Source organism: Onthophagus taurus, chromosome 8 (genome assembly GCF_036711975.1).
Source record: "Onthophagus taurus isolate NC chromosome 8, IU_Otau_3.0, whole genome shotgun sequence".
Lineage (NCBI taxonomy): Eukaryota > Metazoa > Arthropoda > Insecta > Coleoptera > Scarabaeidae > Onthophagus > Onthophagus taurus.
In genome coordinates this window covers 5413911-5430482 of record NC_091973.1, presented here as the reverse complement: position 1 = coordinate 5430482, position 16572 = coordinate 5413911, and the positions used below count along the sequence as shown (strand labels likewise).

The 16572-nt window shown below is 37.3% G+C and overlaps 3 protein-coding genes across 6 annotated transcripts; 2 read left to right on the top strand and 1 right to left on the bottom strand.

Annotated features, from left to right (window-relative positions):
• Nucleotides 1–2066: 2066 nt before the first annotated feature.
• Nucleotides 2067–5273, bottom strand: LOC111425491 (E3 ubiquitin-protein ligase KCMF1-like). 2 transcript variants are annotated; one of them, XM_023059554.2, is made up of 6 exons: nucleotides 5116–5273; nucleotides 5017–5062; nucleotides 4777–4944; nucleotides 4584–4723; nucleotides 3401–3633; nucleotides 2067–3161 (listed from the first exon to the last, which is right to left on the bottom strand). In XM_023059554.2, exons 2-6 carry the CDS (start codon nucleotides 5030–5032, stop codon nucleotides 2441–2443), a joined length of 1278 nt encoding a protein of 425 aa, XP_022915322.1. In that variant the 5' UTR covers nucleotides 5033–5062; nucleotides 5116–5273; the 3' UTR covers nucleotides 2067–2440. The 2 variants fall into 2 exon arrangements, with proteins under 2 accessions (XP_022915322.1, XP_022915323.1); XM_023059555.2 differs by lacking the exon at nucleotides 5116–5273 and having other exon boundaries at nucleotides 2067–3116; nucleotides 5017–5109.
• Nucleotides 5274–5512: 239 nt separating this feature from the next.
• On the top strand, nucleotides 5513–10229 carry LOC111425495 (RAS oncogene family member Rab6). Of its 2 annotated transcripts, none has more exons than XM_023059561.2 (6): nucleotides 5513–5696; nucleotides 5983–6041; nucleotides 7786–7945; nucleotides 8005–8210; nucleotides 8295–8361; nucleotides 9511–10229. In XM_023059561.2, the coding sequence occupies exons 1-6, from the start codon at nucleotides 5627–5629 to the stop codon at nucleotides 9579–9581; spliced, it is 633 nt and encodes a 210-aa protein (XP_022915329.1). In that variant the 5' UTR covers nucleotides 5513–5626; the 3' UTR covers nucleotides 9582–10229. The 2 variants fall into 2 exon arrangements, with proteins under 2 accessions (XP_022915329.1, XP_022915330.1); XM_023059562.2 differs by having other exon boundaries at nucleotides 8488–10229.
• Nucleotides 10230–10774: 545 nt separating this feature from the next.
• LOC111425485 (transketolase-like protein 2) lies at nucleotides 10775–13658 on the top strand. 2 transcript variants are annotated; one of them, XM_023059535.2, is made up of 4 exons: nucleotides 10776–10965; nucleotides 11110–11244; nucleotides 11692–13063; nucleotides 13124–13658. In XM_023059535.2, exons 2-4 carry the CDS (start codon nucleotides 11147–11149, stop codon nucleotides 13526–13528), a joined length of 1875 nt encoding a protein of 624 aa, XP_022915303.1. In that variant the 5' UTR covers nucleotides 10776–10965; nucleotides 11110–11146; the 3' UTR covers nucleotides 13529–13658. The 2 variants fall into 2 exon arrangements, with proteins under 2 accessions (XP_022915302.1, XP_022915303.1); XM_023059534.2 differs by lacking the exon at nucleotides 11110–11244 and having other exon boundaries at nucleotides 10775–10965.
• Nucleotides 13659–16572: the final 2914 nt, after the last annotated feature.

Here is a 16572-nt window from a genome sequence, read left to right as displayed (position 1 = left end):
TCATGAAAGTACGAAAACGACCGTCGTTTTGGAAGAAACGCGTCCACCTGGCGTCAACGCGACCACCTGAAAGATCCAAAAAAAGAAGGACCACTTCTTTCGGCTGCTCCCAAATCAAAACTGGACGGAAAATTTCGCTAATTTCCTGCTGGATGGGAGCGTCGAATTGACGCCCTCAAATCAATACTCTCGGGTTCGTAAGCTACGGAAACTGCCGGGCATCAATCCGGGATCAAATAACAATAAAACAAATACCTCAACACAAATCCCGGGAAATTCGGTTAACTGTATGAAGTGATTTATATGCTAATTAGATTTACTTTGTAACATAATATTCTTCTTAATAGAATAAGAAGAGATCTTTAAATATATTTAGTTGATGATTAATCTTTCTATCATCTCTATATATACGATGTAAAATAAACCATCTATATATAAAATCACGAATCGGTGCAGTAATAAATCTCGAATAAATGGTGTAAATACTTACTCATTATTAGCAATGACAATAAAAAAAATCATTTTTGATGTTTTTAATTTACTTTAATATTATTATTGATAAATAATAACCATAAAGAAACAAATTCATAAAATACGAACGATTTAATAATTCTAATAACCCGATTTATAAAATCAGACATAAATACCATATGGAGTTCTGTCGCCTAGATGACTCGCCTTTCTATCGCCAATCGTATCGAGTATACACATATAAACTTTTTTAGTTCGTAAATTAAATAAGAATTTTAAGAATTAAAAGAGATTATACCCCAGCTGTTAACAGAAAGTCCCTTTTTTGTGATAGCAGATTGTGCTTACAAAAATAAGCGATATAAAAGAAGAGAAAAAACATAAAAGAAGAAAAACACGAAATAGGACGTATACCTATCGGCCGTTTTTGGGGGACAATAAGCGGTTTTTGTCTAGGAGCATTAGGATTCAGGCACGTGCCACATGTCGGGGAGGTCTTTGGAGGAGAAGGTACCTCTTTTCGGAACAATGCACAATAGAACAGATTCTACGGACGGGGAATAAAAAGATTCCCGCGGCCCGAAACCCTTCCGCGCAGCTTGTAAAATTTAAATTTTGATTAGTTTCGTAAGGAGGGGCTCAAGAAAAGGTGGCCGGTGCGAAAGGTGTTTTTCGAGGAGCCAGTTGTTTTTTCGGCTTCATATCTGGGACCTATATGTTCAATCACACCAAAACTGCATCAAACATATGGCACTTTCCTTGCAGCTGCTCTCAGATCCACACAAATCTACCTACAGGCCGGGCACCTGAGTCTCTCAGTATCCATTTCCAAAGAAGAAAAACTATACAATATACAAAGAAATCACAAAGACATTTCTAAAGTCTAAAAGTCTCAAAAGTTCTTCTATATCAATCTTTTCGAGTCCTTTTAAATTTCGCTATCATTATAAAACAATTAAGATTTTTATGCAACTGTACAGTCTATGCTGTATGCAGAAAACAGATTGAGTTTGATTTAAAATAATTCTCTGACAAATTGGCAATAGGTTGATAATGAGCCCATTAGGGCCGAGATCCATGTGCGGCGCTAATACGATGCCATGTGCTGGTACAGCGGTGGGAGAGGCGTCTCGACGGCAGTGAATCGGATAGATGTGTATAGTTTATCCGAGGACCAGGTACCCAAAAGGTGTTCCATGTGCCAGCAACAGCTGGTAACTAGAACGGACCTCTTTAGCTCGCGGCTTAATGACGTACATAAATTTTAATTCGATAATTCCTACGCGACCAAATCTTCACCGTTCTCTTCTCTCGTTAATTGTAATTAACGCCAATTATACAAGAATTAAGAAAAACTTTATACTATAAAGTTAATTCATTAACATGATTTCATATTAACTAATTACATTATTTTTTGAATGAATAGTTAATTAAAATAGAAACCTGCATTGAAAACGAAAGTTGCAGTATGGCAATTACATGCAATTAAATGAATTAAATATAATTTTAAGCAATTATAATTTTTAGTTTTCAGAAAAAAAAATGTGTTAACGCGTGTTACAGGTAAAAAAAAGAACGTAAATAAAACAATTAAAAACATTTAAACATCGTTTTATTTTAACAAACTCCATACAAGCTTTATACAAAACAAAAATTTGTTTTGCGTGTATAAAAAAACTAAAGACAAACTTAAGGAACCAGCTGTAAACGGGCCATAGCTCGCCAATGAGCTATGGCTGCATTGAAAAGGGGGTTGCGTGCAAAACGCTACTACGCAACGAGGGGGGCCTTAGACACCCACATAGCGATAACGCACGAGTGTAAAGAAAGGTATGCGGTACATATGGAAAACAATCGTTAAATATAGATGTGTTATATTACGGTTTCTCGTGCAGCCGCTAGGGCGCGATCTCTTCTTTGTTAAGTAATGCAGGCTATCACATTAGTAGAGCGGCGCGCGTTTCTTTGACTATCTGTTGCCCAAATGCGGTTGATCGGGCTGCGGTTGTTGTTTAAGCCTAATGCTATCTACAGATTTATTAGCATCGGCTCGTCTGGATGCATTATGACCATCTGATCGAGCCCTTCCACGCAAAATCCTTCCGGTATGTCCATCTCTTCCACCATTCAAAGTTACGGGAGGTACATTAACCACTTGAACCGCCTGCGGTTCATCTGTTATTGCTCGTCCATTTTCAGACTCTCTTTGATCCTCTTTTAACTGGGTCATGGTAGCCAATAATAACTCCTCAGCAAATTCTCTTATACTGTTATCGTCTGGTTCTGCGCTATTCTGGAGGGAAAGCTCTTCTAAAAGGTTTTCCAAGAGGAAGTGGTTAGCTGCTTGCGGAGTAGCCGATGAATTGGTATTCGAAGGCTGCGATTGAGATGCGCTTGGGTTTATCAGGAAGCCATAACCAGGGCTAGCCGCTGAAGAGGCTGCCTCCCTCAAAGTGTTTTGGGACTGATTTTGTCTACGTGGCATTCTTTCTAATTGTTGTCGAGCTGCGTTCACCTGTTGTCGTTCGAGCTGAAGTTGCATCTGTAGTTGCTGAAGCTGACTGGGGGTGCTATTCGTATTACTAGTTGAGCGACGTACTCCAGATAACTGCGAGAGCAATTCTGCAATCGGATCCACGGATTCCCTGGACGAAGGAGAAACAGAGGTCAACCCACCAGATCCAAATACGCTTAGAAATAAGCCAACTGTTAGTTAGCGACACTACTAAACAATTATTGAAAAAAGCGATGGAAGCTGTGAGCTTGTATCACGTGCATCGTTCTAGTATTCAAACACTCTCAACAAAAATAAAAATGCAAAAAGTGTGAGTTACTAAACAAGCGCTATAAAGTATCAAATGTCTTGTTGGTGTTTGAAATGTATTACAAGAAGTGTCACTAAGATAAAAGTTTTTGAGGTTCAAAATACCTGAAATGCATGTTGGACCGACGTGGTCTTGAGGTTTGGCCGCCCCTGGTACCCCCGGCCAAGTGCGCCGAATGGGTAACGCGACGCACATTGTGGCGCGTCGCCATCGGCTCATCAAGGAAGGAGATGAGATCCCGGGGCCCCGTGCGGTGCTCCAGAGTCAAGTGACCGGCGAAGTCGTCCGTCATCAGATTGGGGTCCCCACCTGGCATCGCGGCACACACCGGGCAAACCTACGACAGCGTCCCTTAAGGTCACGAGAGCCATGTGGCCCGGTGCAACCCCACATGTCTAATTGCCGGCGGAAAAAATTTCGGCCCCGCCTGGCGACAGGCGAAGCGCCGCGGGAGGCTTGCGACGCTCACAACCGATTTTAGCTTTGATTTTTTTCACCCGAAATGGCAACCAGACAGTGATGGATTTTGTAATTTAGTAATTTGATATTTCGTTTTGAAACCCGAATCTAAACGACTACGGTAACCACATAATACTTAATTAACAATAAAAAATAAGATTTGCGTTCGCAAAAATGTTTTGTGTCGACGGCGATGTAGGGGGTTAATCGCGAAAAGACAAATCGAAAACCGTAAAAGAATCCCACGGCGGCCCTCAAATATTTTGAATCGCCTAAGCAGCCCGCAGATAACCGCGCTTCTCCCATGTGGCTCGAAGCGTCACGAGGGGAATCCGAGTTATCCAAGGCTCAGGACGGGGAGGAGTTACAAAACGGACAAAAAACGCGCAATGGGAACCGCAGCGAAGGCGGTCGTAAATTTTTCGCCAGAGTGAATGCATCATTGTGAATTTTGGTTTAATTGTTACCGAACGAAAAAATCGTTCCCAGTGAATCTGCCCGGCTTTTTCCACGGATTTTATTGGGGATATAGGGGATTCCGCGCGTTTTTCGCGAACCTCTCGCCGACCGGGATCGAAACAAATTGCCCGACAATCCTATGTCCGCGAATTTCGATGGTATGTGCCCATTCGAATTCTTTCTAGTCGAACAATTATTGTTTTCAAAATTTATTGTTATAAAAAAATTTTTTTTTTTTTATTTTCTAAATGTACCACAGTCATTTAATACTAAATATTATAACTTTCTTTTTAGTTATTTATAAAGATTATTTTTCAAACATATAGGAGATTCATATATGCTTATTAATTTCTATACCCACACACTTACCACTTCAAAAGAAGTATCTGCATGATCAGCAGTGACATGTTCTTGAAGAGTAGCTTCTGTGTATCCCATACGTGAACAATATGGGCAAGTGTATGACTGTGGATGATCATTAGAAAGCGCTTCTCCGCCATAAAACAAATCTAGAAATCAAGATACGTTTGCTACAATTGTAACTTTTGAGAAAAACACCTACCAAAGTCAGCTCGTGTCAAAATACATTGCATTGGATGGTCAGTAGTGTGTCTAGTGTTTGTGGCCCCAGCTTCATAGCAGGTATCGCAAAGGTCATAATCATAACAGACTAGACATTTGTAGCGTCGCCCCCGGAAGTTGCCTTTGAGGCAGGAATCGCAACTAACCCCTAAGAGAAATCGTTCAATAGAAATAATGAAAACGCGTATTAACAAGAAAAAAAAACAGCCGATCAACATACCTTCGTGTGCGCTCATCTCAAAATTGGAACCGGAACTTCAGGTAACCTAAATAAACGAGATTAAAAAATAAATATTCACTCTTAACAACCTAACCCAACCAATCATGGACGCGAATCGAGCAAAGTTAGCCGTGTAAACCGACCAACAGGGTAGTGACTAACTTCACATCATCTCTTATATCAAAATTACATTCGATTGTATATTAAATTTTCCATATATGGATCCATAAACTGTTTAAAGAAGTGTTATTCAAATTTAACAACTATTCTAAAAATTTTAATGAAAATCTTTTTTGTCTGTTTTCATGAAGAAATTCATTTATTGGTAAGAGGGTGACATCTATAGACGAACTTTATATTTATATAATTTTTGTTCTCATTAGATGGCGCTTGAGTATCCTGCCATCTAATGTTGATGCTCGCAAACTCGTAATAACGCCATCTTTGGATTGTAATTCGAAAGAATAGTGATGGCGCATGTGCAGTTATGACCGCTGCGTGGCGTCTGCTGTCACATTCTGTTTGTACGTGTGTTTTGCTGTGATATCTTACTGTTAAATACAGGATTTTTGTTGAGAATTAATTAACCGTTAGGACAGATCGGTTAGCGATGTCTACTTCCGGTGACTTCGGGAATCCGCTGCGTAAATTTAAGTTAGTTTTTCTAGGCGAACAAAGCGGTAAGTTCATTTTCCCGGATTAGGGCAGGTTCTTTGGGTATTTGTTGAGCATTTTAAGTCAGGCGTAGCCAGATCAATAATTGATAAAATACACGGTCGAAGTAATCGTTTACATCATAATTAAACATCAATTTCAACTTTCTCCCTTCAGTTAATCTCCCATCAATTCGTTCAAACCCAACCCAAAGACTTGAACCGCTATTAGGTTAGAACTACCTCATTACCTCCAAATACCTTACATTCCTTTTAGAATACTTTTATATGACATAATTTGTTATTTTTCCAGTCGGTAAAACGTCGCTTATAACCAGATTCATGTACGATAGCTTTGATAATACTTATCAGGTAAGTCTACTTTGGTATGCATTATATTTTCTACTTAATTGTAGTAATAACTTCACTCAATAGGTCATATTATTTTATCACCCATTTTTAATTTGAAATATTCTTGTGTTAATTTCAACTTTATGAGTTCAAGTTGCAGAAACATGATGATCGAAGTTCTGTGTAAACCATTCTCAAAAACTATGTGTATATTTGGATGTGCTAAACAAAAACTTTTAAATTTTAAAGATTTAAATGTTAATCTGATACAATTTTTGATATCACAAGTTTTGAAAAAATCAATTATTAAGTCATCATAATATTTTGGAACCCTCCTTCCTACTGGGATTGATTCCCACAGTCTACCTCAGGTTTCCAAGATTCACCAATTTGGAGCTAAGAGTCAGAATTGGGTAGGAGAGACTAATAAGATGCTACATAGTGGGAACATCAAGACTTAATTTGTGAGGATCCTTTATTATTGTTAATTGAACAGGTGGATTGCTCTAAATACGAATATTTCACATTATATCCTTTCTCACAGGACGAGGTGCGGGATATTGAGCTTTGGACTTGATGCAAAAACTTTTGATTCCTGTACTTACTACTCTGTTTAACTACTGGCTGTTTTCCAGATGACTTTAAGGTGGCATATGTTTTGCCACTGTTCAAAAATGGCGCTATTAATGATAGTAGCTCCAGAAGCGTGTAAATTATTGTCATCTTACATACAGAAATCAATATGTGAAATTTAATTCTGTTATGTCTAATCCTGGAAGTATCATGAGTTGTGTTCCCCATCTATTTTATATGCAGATGATACTAGCTTGTTAAGTAGACACATTTCAAGCCACATCCTTACAAAATTTAATGTTCATATTGGCAAAGCATTGGTTTGCTAGCAATCGCCTGACTTTGAATATTGCCAAAACATTGTTAATAGTCATTGACACTGACTTTTACACATGGACAGAATGTTGAGTTTTCTTGGTGTCCATGTGGATCCTGGACTTACATGGAACTCCCATGGGGAAGTTTTAGCTTCTCATTTGAATTCCACTCTCTTTCTGTTGAGGCGTCTCTCGGAGTTTTCTTCTAGTGAAGTACCGCCTATTTTGCGTTTTTCCAAAGTCACATTAACTACGGTATACTTGCGTGGGAACATGCCCCGATGGCTAAAAGAATTTTTGGCCTACAAAGAAGAACCATTATATATTTTGGAATGTCTCAAATTCATGTTATTGCATCATTGTGAGCAACAAATGTGAAAATAATAATATTCACAAACACGAAACCAGGGGGAGGAATGACGTTCGGCATTCAATACGTTTCAATACGACTTCATAAATCTAGAAACGCATAGAACTATATATAGTGGTTTAACGGGCCTATCTTTTAAGACTTCGGTCAATAAAATTAAAAATATTTTGTTAGAGAAGGCCTTCTACAGTATTGAAGGGTTTATAAGAAATGCTTTTTGGTATATTTTTGACGAATTGCAATAAAATCATTATTATAATACAATAAATTAATTAATTATTTATTTTATTAATTGAAAACTCTTAATTTAAGATTCTTTAAGACCGGTGCAAGAATTTTTTGTTTAGCACAGAAATATATCCGACTCCTTTCATACAAGGTGTTTTAAAGAATAATTGACACAGAATGTATTTAAATTTTGTATTTATATACCGACGTGAAAATGATATAGGAGACACGTTGGATATAAAACATTACATATAATATTTTTTTTGAATATTTTTAGGCAACGATAGGTATCGACTTTTTATCAAAAACAATGTACTTAGAAGATAGAACGGTTAGACTCCAACTATGGGATACTGCGGGTCAAGAACGTTTCCGTTCGTTAATTCCTTCTTACATCCGTGATTCGACGGTGGCCGTCGTTGTTTATGATATTACAAGTAATAAAAAGTTTTATTACATAAATATCTAATTAATAAATATGAATTATAATTGATAGATGCAAACTCGTTTCATCAAACATCAAAGTGGATCGACGATGTGCGCACTGAAAGGGGTACGGATGTCATTATAATGCTAGTGGGCAACAAGACGGACCTCTCGGACAAGCGGCAGGTTAGCACGGAAGAGGGTGAACGCAAGGCCAAGGAGTTGAATGTTATGTTTATTGAAACCAGTGCGAAAGCTGGTTATAATGTTAAGCAGGTGAGTCACTGTTGATAACAATTTTGTTGATAAAAAAGTTTCTATTTATAAATTTTTATTAATATTTATGTTTATTTTGTGTAGTTATTCAGGCGTGTAGCTGCAGCACTCCCAGGAATGGATTCAACGGAAAATAAGCCCCCAGAAGACAGTATCCTTTTTAAAAAGAAAGCATGGCAAATTTGTTTGGCGATATTTCAAATTTAGAGCTTGCATGGCAGTATATGCAATTTGTTTTTTTCGATTTGAATTTTATTTTCCTCAATTGTTTTTTTAGTGCAAGAAGTCGTGTTGAAAGACACGCCGAACGAGACTAAAGACCCCGACGGAGGTTGTGCATGTTGACCGCTGGCTCGGTCACCGTCCTTTGTTTCCGAATTGCCCGCTCGCCTTAAGTACCACCACGGTTATGTTGTTTTATAATTTTTGAAAAGATTTTGCCCACGGATGAGACTCAATACGCGATTCCGTGCTTAATTAAATAAAAAAAAAATAATCGGTAGGTGCCATTGGTTCCGCAGCTAATTCAAGCGATTTGGAATCGCTGTAATTGAGTCTTATTCCGTCCGTAGCTTGTACATAATATGAATATTTAATTCCGTACGCACTTTTGCGTTTTGTATATTTATTTGGGTAAAAAAACACATGAGATTTAATAATATGTAATTTGTGCAATTTCAATCTGTATATGTTACTTTAATATAATTGCATGATTCGGCATGATTAGGAAATAAAGCAATTTTATGTATTCGGTTTTGTTTTAACAAAACATTTAGATTGTCTAATGTTTTTCAGATATTGTACTCCGCTATTTTTCAAATATAAATTTATTGGTATGTTTTGTTAGAATAAAGCCAAATATGCAGGATGTTATAAAAGAAATTTTTTAAGAGAAACCTGTATTTATTTGTATATGTTGTTTTATCATTATTTTTATATATAAATACTACGTTTGTTTTGTGCGGGGTGAGTTGTAATAATGCGTAATAATGCTTAATGTTATTAGAACTCATCTTGTATATGATTTTTGTATATAAATAATGTTGCGTGTACACGCGGATTTAACGGGTTCGAGTCCGTGTTTGTTTTTGCCATTGACTGCATTAATGGTGTTGGTGCTTGAAAGCTGAGCCGCGGTATGCCACGTGTGCACGTTTGCATGGACAATGTTTGAAAAATCAAAACACTACTCATTCCACAAACGTTGCATGGTATTTAAGTATTATAAGTATTACCTACTCTCTGAAGGCGTGAAGCAAGACAAACTGATGCGTGTCTTTTTTTTTCTTAACATATATAGCCGTTGACTTGCAAACTCAACCACAACTGCAAAACGACCAAAACGATTCGGAAGGGGGTTGCATGTGCTAACTAAGCAGTAACATAAACGAGAATGGATTTTTAATAATAATAATAATTATAATAATAATCGTTTAGTTGGATAATAAGAGTAGCCTATGCCTTTGTTGATAAAAAAATAATAATAAAAAACAAGCTATATATGTGATTCCTTGGTTACGCAGTTGGCACTATGTGTGTGGAATAATTGGATAACTAAAGGTATATGTTATATTTAACCCATCTTTAATAATGACGAATCGCCCTATGCCTTTTCGATGAAATATATATAAATATTTATTTTTCTCACGTTCTCATACCACCTCATTACTATCACTTACGGACATATAGCTAAGTATCTAAACGGTGTATGATTTTTTTGCACAAGTTTAAAGCAAAAGTAAAATATATTTAGTAACGGACGCCACACGTTTCTTCACCTTTCCATTTTTTTTTCCAGCGGGTGCGTTGTACACTTCCACTATATTTTTTCCCCTTATCGATACTGTTGGATGAAAAAAAAGTAATATATTGTAAAGTAATTTTTAATTTATCATTTGTTGGAAATTAATTAATACGAAAGTGAATAACCTATTACCGATGTATGTACCGCTTTCATACTTTTTGTTTACTATTGTTTTTTTTTAACTGCAAATGATAATAAAAATTTATTAACAACGATGTAATGAGTTTTTTTATAATTTCTTTAATTATCTAACATTCCTCATTACATATATTTTAATTTAAAATAAAAATATTTTTATTTATGAGTGCTATTAATTAGTTTGAAAGTGTAAGAAAAAAAATTGATAAAATCTATGGATGAGAATGATGTCAATAAAAATCGTTCATAATAAAGCATAAAAATAGAATCCATAAACGATTCCCCAAATTTCTAAATTAATATATTATTGAGAAATCTTATAACCCAACTATTATTAATTACCAAGGTAGCAGAATCAAATTTGATTAAAATTTATGGAATTTACCAACAAAATGGTTTACAAATCCTTTCCAACTTTAATGTTTAAAAAAAAATTGATTTAATAAAAATGTTATCAACTTGATAAAAACTCCACATTAACCGTTAAATAGTGTAAACATTCCTAGGAAAAAATATTTCAAATATTCCAAAGTACGCGCCGTCTCTATCGCTATAACACTTATTACGTAAGACGTTTAACCAAACGCGCATGTGTATCCCTACTTTTCATCACACAGACCATGAAAAACTAGATCAAATTTTGCGTTAGCCCATGAAGTATCGACTTTCCACGTTATTACAATTTACAATTAAACGAACATTCCTCAATATGGCCTATCATAAACCAGAAGCTAAAGTGGTCCAAGAACTAAAAGACATCGCGAATAAACTTCGAATTCAGTCGATCATTGGTACGCAGGCTTCGAAATCAGGGTGAGTTTAACCTCTAGGGTTTAAGAGTGGGGGAGAGAGGGTGATACAAATATATCTTCTGTTCCTCTCTTTTGAGAATATTTAAGCTTTTGGTGGTCTTTCTCACTATCTCTTTGCTCTTTTTTGTCATTAACATCTTCGCAGTGTCCTTCAGTAGACATTACGCTTTCAACTGTTGAAAATGCCGGTTCAAGCTAGTTATGATTCCCCTGCGTTGCAGGATATCGCGAACAAGCTAAGAATTCACTGTATCGAGAGTACGAGTGCTTGTAAATCTGGGTATGTATCCGTTTACAAAGATGCCATGTTTTCATTTACCGGCATCTTTTAGGTTATAATCTAAGCATGTGCTCGATTCATTACTAATTATAAATAACCTTAAAAAAATTAACATATCCTTGAAATAAATTCGTTTAATATTGTTTTAATTAAATAAAGATAACGTGTTTTAAAAAAACACGAGACGCATAACCTTCCAAATTCCAGCATGATATTTGACATTCAAGACTTTCAAGGTTATTAATTTTTTAATAAATTATTGAATGACAATTTTTTGTTGTGATTTTTGTAATATTAAAGAATTTTCTTATCAAAACTTAACCAACTAAGCAATTCCACATTTCCTGTTATTACATTCGCAGGAAAAATTTAACCGTAGGTACTATCTAATTTCAATGATAAGCATGTTTCTTTTTTTTTTTTTCTTACGATTTAATTATTTATTAGACACCCAACATCATGTTCATCGATAGCGGAAATCATCTCGGTTCTTTTCTTCAATACAATGCGTTACAAGCTCTCAGCTCCAAAAGATCCATCAAGCGATAGATTTGTCCTTTCGAAAGGTCATGCAGCGCCGATTTTATATGCAGCTTGGGCCGAAGCCGGGTTATTTCCAGTGGATGAATTAAAAAATTTGAGGAAACTTAACTCTGACCTTGAGGGTCATCCAACTCCGAGATTGAATTTTATTGATGTAGGAACTGGGTCGTTAGGACAAGGATTGGCGGTAGCCGCTGGAATGGCTTATGTTGGTAAAAACTACGATAAAGCTAACTACAGGGTGTATTGTTTGGTTGGAGATGGCGAGGCTGCCGAAGGTTCGATTTGGGAATCGATTCATTTCGCGAGTCACTACAATTTGGATAATCTTTGTTTGATTATTGATGTTAACCGTTTGGGTCAATCCGAAGAGACATCATTGGGTCATAACATGAATACTTACAGTAAACGTTTGGAAGCGTTTGGTTTCAATGCAATTGTCGTGGATGGACACGATGTAGATGAGCTTGTTAAAGCTTTCCATGTTGCTGCTACAACAAAAGATAAACCAACTGCTATTCTTGCAAAAACTTTTAAAGGAAAGAATTTCCCCAACGTTGAAAATCTTGATAATTGGCATGGAAAACCATTGGGTGATCAAGCAGAACGAATTATTCAACATTTAAAAACATTAGTAAAAAATCAAGGACCCACTAAAATTCATCATCAAGAGCCATTGAAAGATGATGCTCCAATTGTTGATATCAGCAACATTAAATTATCTTCCCCTCCTAATTATGAATTGGGACAATCAATCGCTACAAGGAATGCTTATGGAACAGCATTGGTAAAACTCGCACAAAGTAATCCAAGAGTTATCGCTTTGGATGGTGACATGAAAAACTCAACTTTTTCTGAGAAATTAAAGAAATTTGATGCATCAAGATTCATCGAATGTTTTATTGCCGAACAAAATTTAGTTGGAGTCGCAATAGGAGCTACTTGTCGCGACAGAACTGTAGCTTTCGTCTCCACCTTTGCTACATTCCTAACTCGAGCTTTCGATCAAATTCGAATGGGTGCTATTTCGCAAAGTAACGTCAATTTTGTTGGTTCTCATTGCGGTGTTAGCATTGGAGAAGACGGCCCTAGTCAAATGGGGTTAGAAGATTTAGCTATGTTCCGATCAATTCCTGGAAGCACTGTTTTTTATCCAGGTGATGCAGTCGCTTGCGAAAGAGCCGTCGAATTAGCTGCTAACACCAAAGGAATCACTTTTATTCGTACTAATAGACCGAATACGCCGATTATTTATCAAAATAATGAAATATTCCAGGTAAAAAATTCTTTTAAATTAATTACTATTACTTTTTTAAATTTAAATTGTTATTTTTAGATTGGAAAATCGCACGTTGTTAAATCAACACCCAACGATCAACTTTTAATAATTGGAGGTGGAGTAACTTTAATTGAAGCTTTAACAGCCGCTGAAGAACTTGCTAAAGTAAACGTTTTCGCTCGCGTTTTGGATCCCTTCACCATTAAACCCATCGATAAAGAGGGAATCATTAAAAACGCTTTAGAAGTTGGAGGTAGAATCCTAACGGTTGAAGATCATTATCCCGAAGGCGGCTTAGGAGAAGCCGTACTTTCAGCTGTCGCCGAACAACGCAACATCGTCGTTAAAAAACTTGCCGTTCCTAGAGTTCCTAGATCTGGACCACCCACTGCTCTCTTAGATTATTACGGAATTTCATCCAAACATATTGTCACAGCTGCCAACGAATTATTGAAACTTTAATTTTTTATATTTTTTGCATAAAAATTTGCATTTTATTTTGATTTTTTATTATACACAATGTTATTAAGATGTGTTTACTTGAATAAATGTTGATTCAATCAATAAAACAACTTTAAAAGTATAATAATAAGTGAGTTGATTGTATCCTATTTCACTTATACGAAATTATGATTGTAATAAGAGAACCTCTCAACTGATTTTGACAAATTATATATTATTCTTTGGCCAATACGAATGTTGAAATGCGAAATCGTTTATCAAGATCTATGCTCAAGTATTTCGAACTGCAGAACTTTGTGAAATCTAATAGATATTACATGACACGTGAAGCTAAGCCTATCTTGGTTGAAATTTATGGAAGAAATAATCTCGGCCGACTTCGAAGATGTCGGCCGCCCCAAGTATCATGAACCATACAATAAGTCTACCCTGCTTGAAATTTATGGAAGAAATAATCTCGGCCGACTTCGAAGACGTCGGCCGCCCCAAGTATCATGAACCATACAATAAGTCTACCCTGCTTGAAATTTATGGAAGAAATAATCTCGGCCGACTTCGAAGATGTCGGCCGCCTCATGTATCATGAACTATACAATAAGTCTAAAATAAATTTATGGAAACTTGGGGCGGCCGACGTCTTCGAAGTCGGCCGAGATTATTTTTCTTAATTTATTTGAAATTTATGGAAGAAATAATCTCGGCCGACTTCGAAGACGTCGGCCGCCCCAAGTATCATGAACCATACAATAAGTCTACCCTGCTTGAAATTTATGGAAGAAATAATCTCGGCCGACTTCGAAGACGTCGGCCGCCCCAAGTATCATGAACCATACAATAAGTCTACCCTGCTTGAAATTTATGGAAGAAATAATCTCGGCCGACTTCGAAGATGTCGGCCGCCTCATGTATCATGAACTATACAATAAGTCTAAAATAAATTTATGGAAACTTGGGGCGGCCGACGTCTTCGAAGTCGGCCGAGATTATTTTTCTTAATTTATTTGAAATTTATGGAAGAAATAATCTCGGCCGACTTCGAAGACGTCGGCCGCCCCAAGTATCATGAACCATACAATAAGTCTACCCTGCTTGAAATTTATGGAAGAAATAATCTCGGCCGACTTCGAAGACGTCGGCCGCCCCAAGTATCATGAACCATACAATAAGTCTACCCTGCTTGAAATTTATGGAAGAAATAATCTCGGCCGACTTCGAAGACGTCGGCCGCCCCAAGTACCATGAACCATACAATAAGTCTACCCTGCTTGAAATTTATGGAAGAAATAATCTCGGCCGACTTCGAAGACGTCGGCCGCCCCAAGTATCATGAACCATACAATAAGTCTACCCTGCTTGAAATTTATGGAAGAAATAATCTCAGCCGACTTCGAAGACGTCGGCCGCCCCAAGTATCATGAACCATACAATAAGTCTAAAATAAATTTATGGAAACTTGGGGCGGCCGACGTCTTCGAAGTCGGCCGAGATTATTTTTCTTAATTTGTTTGAAATTTATGGAAGAAATAATCTCGGCCGACTTCGAAGACGTCGGCCGCCCCATGTATCATGAACCATACAATAAGTCTACCTTCTTGAAATTTATGGAAGAAGTAATCTCGGCCGACTTCGAAGACGTCGGCCGCCCAAGTACCATGAACCATACAATAAGTCTACCCTGCTTGAAATTTATGGAAGAAATAATCTCGGCCGATTTCGAAGACGTCGGCCGTCCCAAGTATCATGAACCATACAATAAGTCTACCCTGCTTGAAATTTATGGAAGAAATAATCTCGGCCGATTTCAAAGACGTCGGCCGCCCCAAGTATCATGAACCATACAATAAGTCTAAAATAAATTTATGGAAACTTGGGGCGGCCGACGTCTTCGAAGTCGGCCGAGATTATTTTTCTTAATTTGTTTGAAATTTATGGAAGAAATAATCTCGGCCGACTTCGAAGACGTCGCCGTCCCAAGTATCATGAACCATACAATAAGTCTACCCTGCTTGAAATTTATGGAAGAAATAATCTCGGCCGACTTCGAAGATGTCGGCCGCCCCATGTATCATGAACCATACAATAAGTCTAAAATAAATTTATGGAAACTTGGGGCGGCCGACGTCTTCGAAGTCGGCCGAGATTATTTTTCTTAATTTGTTTGAAATTTATGGAAGAAATAATCTCGGCCGACTTCGAAGACGTCGGCCGCCCCAAGTACCATGAACCATACAATAAGTCTACCCTGCTTGAAATTTATGGAAGAAATAATCTCGGCCGACTTCGAAGACGTCGGCCGCCCCAAGTATCATGAACCATACAATAAGTCTACCCTGCTTGAAATTTATGGAAGAAATAATCTCGGCCGACTTCGAAGATGTCGGCCGCCCCAAGTATTATGAACCATACAATAAGTCTACCCTGCTTGAAATTTATGGAAGAAATAATCTCGGCCGATTTCGAAGACGTCGGCCGCCCCATGTATCATGAACCATACAATAAGTCTAAAATAAATTTATGGAAACTTGGGGCGGCCGACGTCTTCGAAGTCGGCCGAGATTATTTTTCTTAATTTGTTTGAAATTTATGGAAGAAATAATCTCGGCCGACTTCGAAGACGTCGGCCGCCCCAAGTACCATGAACCATACAATAAGTCTACCCTGCTTGAAATTTATGGAAGAAATAATCTCGGCCGACTTCGAAGACGTCGGCCGCCCCAAGTATCATGAACCATACAATAAGTCTACCCTGCTTGAAATTTATGGAAGAAATAATCTCAGCCGACTTCGAAGACGTCGGCCGCCCCAAGTATCATGAACCATACAATAAGTCTACCCTGCTTGAAATTTATGGAAGAAATAATCTCGGCCGATTTCAAAGACGTCGGCCGCCCCAAGTATCATGAACCATACAATAAGTCTAAAATAAATTTATGGAAACTTGGGGCGGCCGACGTCTTCGAAGTCGGCCGAGATTATTTTTCTTAATTTGTTTGAAATTTATGGAAGAAATAATCTCGGCCGACTTCGAAGACGTCGCCGTCCCA